The sequence below is a fragment of the Sander vitreus genome, chromosome 16, assembly GCF_031162955.1.
Source record: "Sander vitreus isolate 19-12246 chromosome 16, sanVit1, whole genome shotgun sequence".
NCBI lineage: Eukaryota > Metazoa > Chordata > Actinopteri > Perciformes > Percidae > Sander > Sander vitreus.
In genome coordinates this window covers 9,840,141-9,845,992 of record NC_135870.1, presented here as the reverse complement: position 1 = coordinate 9,845,992, position 5,852 = coordinate 9,840,141, and the positions used below count along the sequence as shown (strand labels likewise).

Here is a 5,852-nt window from a genome sequence, read left to right as displayed (position 1 = left end):
TCACCTGTTTGTATCTCTGTAAGCCAATTAAGATTTCCTGAAGCTTATAGCTCCACTGTGCTGCCTGCACATTGCTTGGCACATATGATCCTGGGTAAAACATGTGGAACAGTGTTAGATGCAATTTAAAAAGCAAGACATGGTTATCAATTAAAGCTTTACCGATACTGTAATTTTAAGGTCAACACTGAAATCGATATTTGGGAGTAAAGTCTGATAGTATGTTTCTTTTTATAAACACATAACATAAACAATCAATCTCGTCGGATCCTCTAGATTTTTTTTTTTTTTAAGTTTTGTTTAATGGTGACACAGTTTCTAAATTTGCCATTTCTTTGAACAACCCCCTTTGACATGGAAAATGTTCACCCAGTAAACACCCAGTTTAATATGTCAATAGAACAATAATTATTATACAGCCCGTTTCTACATCAGGGATGTAATTAGCAATTGCCAATAATGTGCGTAGTGTTAACTGAGAATTCAAACTGCTCTCCATTTTCTAACTATGGGCCGCTAAATAAACAGTTATTATCACTAGTTACAGTAACTTTCTGCATGCGATTATTAGTAGTTGGGCGCATTGAGATAAAGTTGATGGCGTAGAAGAGGGTATTTTTATGCACAAATTAAAAATGTGCATAAAATAGAATGGAAATACAGACTTATAGTTAGATTGTTGTCCTCTTCATATGACAAAATGCACCTTTGTGGTACATGGTGCACAGAAAAGCATTTTTTGGACGTAACTTTTTCCAGTAAATCTTGCAAGAAAAGGTGAAATTAAATATAAATCCATGGCAAGATAAAAACTGAAGACACAAGATAAAAACCTGCTCTCCCAAAACAATGTGACTACCCTCCCTTCAGCAAAAACATACAAGACATAACCCTCCCCCTTTTTTTGCCCCCGTCCCTTATAATTTCTGCCCAGTCCCTAAACAGACATCCATAGCACGGAAAATCAAAAATGATCCTGTTGTGCTGCAGTTCATTGAGTCTTTTAGCATCCAGAACTGTCCACATTTCCTAAAGCTAATTTGGCAGTGGCACAGATGAATGTGTACAGGATTGCACCATAGAAACAGATTTAGTGCTGCAGAATGGTGACAGATAGATAAATCATGCAACAAGGCAGTTGTTATGTCATAACTCCCCTCTGTAAAACAAAAAAACTAAAAACTAGGGCAATGGCACAGTTTCCCTGCTCTGCCCTCCCTCACTCCCCTCCCTCCAGCTCTGTGCCCACTCATGTCTCTATCATCTCTGCTGCTGTTCGTGTGATTACAGTGTCAAAAACCCAGGTAAAGTGAGGATGAGAGAGCTCAGATGACACTTTGGTAAGCAGATGTGGTGTTGATATTTTGTAAATGCTGCCTACTGTATGTCACAAAGGGATACAGGCAGCATGACAAGACAGAAACAAGCAGAGGAAGGGAAAGGGTAAATGGCTAATCTCTACCAGAAATAAGATCTTACGTAAGCAAGCATGCTGTCAGCCTGAATTAGCCCTGCCCCAGTGTTTGGCTGTGGCTGTGCGCACACCATACACATCAGTGTGCTTGTGTGTGCATGTGTGTGTGCATGTGTAAATCTCTTCCTGCTCATGAATCCAATGAACCAGTGTGTCCATTCATTCATTTATAGGCTGTGTGTGTTTTCAGTGTGCACGTGTGTAACACAACACTGTCCAGCGGGATGTCCATCCTGCTTCCACCGTCTCGCAGGTCATCTAATGTCACTGTACCTCTGTGGTGATAAGTCATTATATGCGCACACCTGTCCATTCACTGTCTACTCCACACCAAAGCTGTTACATTTCAGAAGGAAATTAATTGGCTGCTATGGTTAAAATAATAATTTGACAATTTTAGAATTGTTCAGACACAAAGATTAATTGTAATACTGAAATATGGTTCCCTACATGCATCATTCTGAGCCTCAAAATGGGATTGCTGAGTTATTTGGAGACAACAAAAGCTGCGGTGGTCAGTAATTTAAAATAAAATAAAAAAATATTATAATTCAAAAATTCAAATGAGTTGGTATGACAACAAAAGCACAAACACATTTTTGTCTTCAAGAGATTCCATTAATGTATATGCAGAAACTGAACTTAAATCATTGTAGGAATGTATGTGTTTAAAGGGAGAATATACAGAAAATATTGGTATGATTCATAATATATATATATATATATATATACATATATACATATATACATATATACATATAAGGCTACTTTGCACATTTGTGTGGGTCTGAGGTGTATTTCACATTTTAGCTGCCAAAGCTCCGCTGCTTTCTTTGACCCTCTCTGTGTCTGGTCCTGCGCTGTGCTCACTCAGTGTGCAGTGTGAGAAAAAGCAAAAGCCAATGTGTGCTTCTTTTACTGATATATATTTAACAATATCTTTTACATTTCTAATCCAAATAACGTCAAACTTGACACGGCACTTACTCATGCCCGTAGCAAGACTCCTGTCAGGTTTGAAATCAATCGGACTAACGGTTCAAGAGACATGCGCATAACACACAGACAGACAGACAGACGTTCCTGCAATTTATAGATAGATGCCCAGTACAAATATGTTGCTATTCTGTAATTCCCTAAATTTGGAAAATGTTGTCCCCCCTGTCCATAATTGCTAATAGCAGGCCTGGTGTGTAGTGAAACTAAATGTAAACAGTCAATTTTAAGGCTATAGATTTGTTTATGTTCCTCATCATGACTCCTTTCTGTCTAACATATGTGCATGAGTCCCCACCGTTGTCTGCAGTGCCTCCTTGCTGATTGCCTGAGCATAATTTCTGCTCTCTGCTGCTCGTATTGTTCCCTCATCAGGCTCCTGGGTCGAGCTGGAGGAGCTGATCGCAGCCGTGAGCCGCAGGGAGAGTCTGACAGGGCCACAGGACAGCATCTCGTCCACCCTGCAGGGGGAGCTGGAGAGGATCCTTCTGGAGGCACAGATGGAGTGTGAGAGGAGTAGAGACAGGTAATGGTGCAGTTTGTTTGTGTGGATTTTGCTTTGTTTTGTTTGGGGGTTTGAGCTGCACAGCGAGGTGTGAGAATAATTTGCACAGTAATGAGTTTCATTCTGTGCTCATTGGAACTTTGCTTGTTTTTCACAATATGTGTTTACTTTCTCTGTGTTTGTTTGTTTGAACAGAAATGAATAAATATTAAATTGCAGTCTATTTATATTTTGATAACAAACCCACATTGTAAATGTCTGTTTGTCGTCCACAGTCCTCCACAGGTGGGGACTCCACAGTCCACTGGTTCCCCAAGACCCACTAGTGAGCAAGACAGTGACTGTATCACCATACAGGTATTCCTTTTTAACACTGACATGTGTTGTTAATATCCATGTGATAACTTCATCCTCTTTTTTATAGTCTGCAATACAAAACAGATACATCTGAAAATTACACAGACATGTTTTTTGTTGTTAAGCATCGTAGAGGTGATTTATGTTTAAAGCCTATTGATTCCAAATCAAATAAAGTATGTATACTTTCAATACATTTTATTTTTTTATATCGTCGCTGACCATATACTGAAGCACAGACAACGTTTTTATACTGATTTCCGCTTATTTGAGTACAGTTTAAAATTGCAAAGACTGAAGAGATAAAACTTGCTTGAGATTGGTCGTCTATCGCATGGAAGTTTTTTTTATTGATCGGTCTTCAATCAGTTGTTTCTTGCTAAATGGTATGTTGTTTGAGATTCCCCCCAAAGAGTTGAAAGACATGTTTTCAAACTCACTGCCTGTCCTGATTTCCTCTTCTGTGTCTGCTCTTTGACTTCATTTTCTACTTTTGCAAATCATCTGATCCAATATGCCTGTTGCAGGAGGAAGCCGAGCGTCGAGTGGAGCCTGACTGGGTGTGGGACTGGTCCAGTAGACCTGAAAACATGCCACCAAAGTAAGACCAGCTCTTTTAAAGTCATTTATTTTCTTTATATTTATTCATGTCTGCGGTCATTTTTTTCTACATCCCTATGTTGTTGAGAGTTGTTTGTAAGTATTTGCGTAGATGTATAAGTGTTTACGGTTGAATGGGAATAGTACTTTATTGCCAAGAGTTAGACGGTGCATTAAGTATGAAGCAGGAGCTAGAGGCTATTATCTTACCTTAGCATAAAGACTCAAGATGGGGAAAACTGCTAGCCTAGCTCTCTTCAAAGTTCAAAACGTTGCCAACTAGCACTTCTAAAGCTCACAAATTAACATGTTGTATGTAGTGTGTTTAATCCATAAAGAAACAGAAACATAAAAACAACAATTTTGTGGTTTTATAGGGAGTTATGTTTTGTAACTTTTTTTTTTTTGGTGTAGTGAGTCTTGTCATCACTGTGTCTCTTCAGTTTAACTTTGACAGCATGTTCCAATGCTGTCTTAAATGTTGTTTACGGATTAAGACTTTGAGTGTTGAGATGCACATGAATCACCCTCATTTTTATACACTGCCACACTTGACATTTAATCTTCTGCAATACAATAAGTCTATTTGACAGGTAGCAGCTCTTAATGGTCTCTCAGTACTTTTCTACCTTTCATGCGTTCTCGGTCTTCTCCCTTGTGTTCTCATTATCTCTGTTTATTTATTTTCCTTTCAATCTCTAACCCTTTCCCTGCATCTCTCATCTCTCCACTTTCTCTGCAGAGAGTTTGTGTTTCAGCACCCGAAGCAGCAGGGCTCTCTCAGCTTGAGGAAGACAGAGGTGATGAAGAGAGGAATCTTCTCTTCCGACGTTCTCCTCATCCTTGTTCCCTCTCTGCTGGCTTCACACCTGCTCACACTTGGAGTCGGGTGAGGCACACGCATACTCACTTAACATCTGTAGCTAAACATGTTGAGAAATCCAAAGCTTGACAGGCCAGCTGAAGCAGTTGCTAAGCTATGATTGGACAACTGCTGTTTGTGGGAGGGGTTAAGCAAATTATCAATTACTACTTTCTCTTTTTAGGATCTACATAGGAAAGCGATTGGCCGCTTCTACGACCAGCACGCTGTGACGTCGGCTGTAGCCCAGTGCCCCCCTTCGCTAACAGTCTGGCCATTAAGGTCACACTGTTACTGCACTAATTTGCCTCCTTCATTCTTCGTCATAGGGCAACCATAGGACCCTGCCTGTCTATACCTCTGTCTCTCTGTTCATCTGTCTACCCAGCAGCACTCTGCCAGACTGTGCGTGCCGTAGGGCTTCGCAGAGCGGATGGATGTTGACCAATGAGTCAGACTGAGGTCACTTTTACTCTCCAGGAGAGTAATACTGATCTCAACCAGCTAAAGAATAATCAGAGAGGAGAGATTGCCCCAATACAAGAGAAAGGAGAGAAAGAGAGTTTTACCCTGCTAGAACAAGAAATCCTTTTGATAGGAGGAGATGAAAATGGTTATATGGGAACAGTGTGTTCGGATGAAATGAGAAAGATAATATGTGGTAGCCTTTCGCCCAACCTTTGAAAAAGCAAAATCTCTGTCATTTGTCAAAAGTAATGACCCTTTATAACACTGAGCTGCTGAAAGTAGCCCTTGGGTTTTTTTCTGCTCTGACGGTGTAACTAATGTAAAGAGTTTTAGTTGGCTGAGTGAATGTAGGAGTAGCTCTGGTTGTGCTTTTTGTCCCATAAACTAATTAAATATTTGACCTCTGAAAAAGACAATCATGATCCCATTAAACTTCACTCCTCAAAACCTTTAATGTGCCTCTTGGGTCTTTTATTCTTCTCTTCCAGTCCCAACCTGGCAGTGTTTGTCGCACACATGTTCATTTTGTTTAATAAATGCAGGGAAAGTGAAGCCGGAAAAGCACAAAGATTTGCTGAATTAAGCTCGGG

General features: G+C 40.0%; 1 protein-coding gene across 1 annotated transcript in view; it reads left to right on the top strand.

The window, feature by feature from the left end:
* LOC144531737 (BCL2/adenovirus E1B 19 kDa protein-interacting protein 3) overlaps positions 1-5,633 on the top strand; it is a 6,081-nt gene extending 448 nt beyond the window's left edge. Inside the window, exons 2-6 of the mRNA XM_078272002.1 lie at positions 2,846-2,996; positions 3,251-3,332; positions 3,860-3,933; positions 4,675-4,821; positions 4,979-5,633. Coding sequence (XP_078128128.1) covers positions 2,846-2,996; positions 3,251-3,332; positions 3,860-3,933; positions 4,675-4,821; positions 4,979-5,027 — 503 coding nt within the window. The 3' untranslated portion in view covers positions 5,028-5,633. The remainder of the gene's footprint in view (positions 1-2,845; positions 2,997-3,250; positions 3,333-3,859; positions 3,934-4,674; positions 4,822-4,978) is intronic.
* The last annotated feature ends 219 nt before the right edge of the window (positions 5,634-5,852 follow it).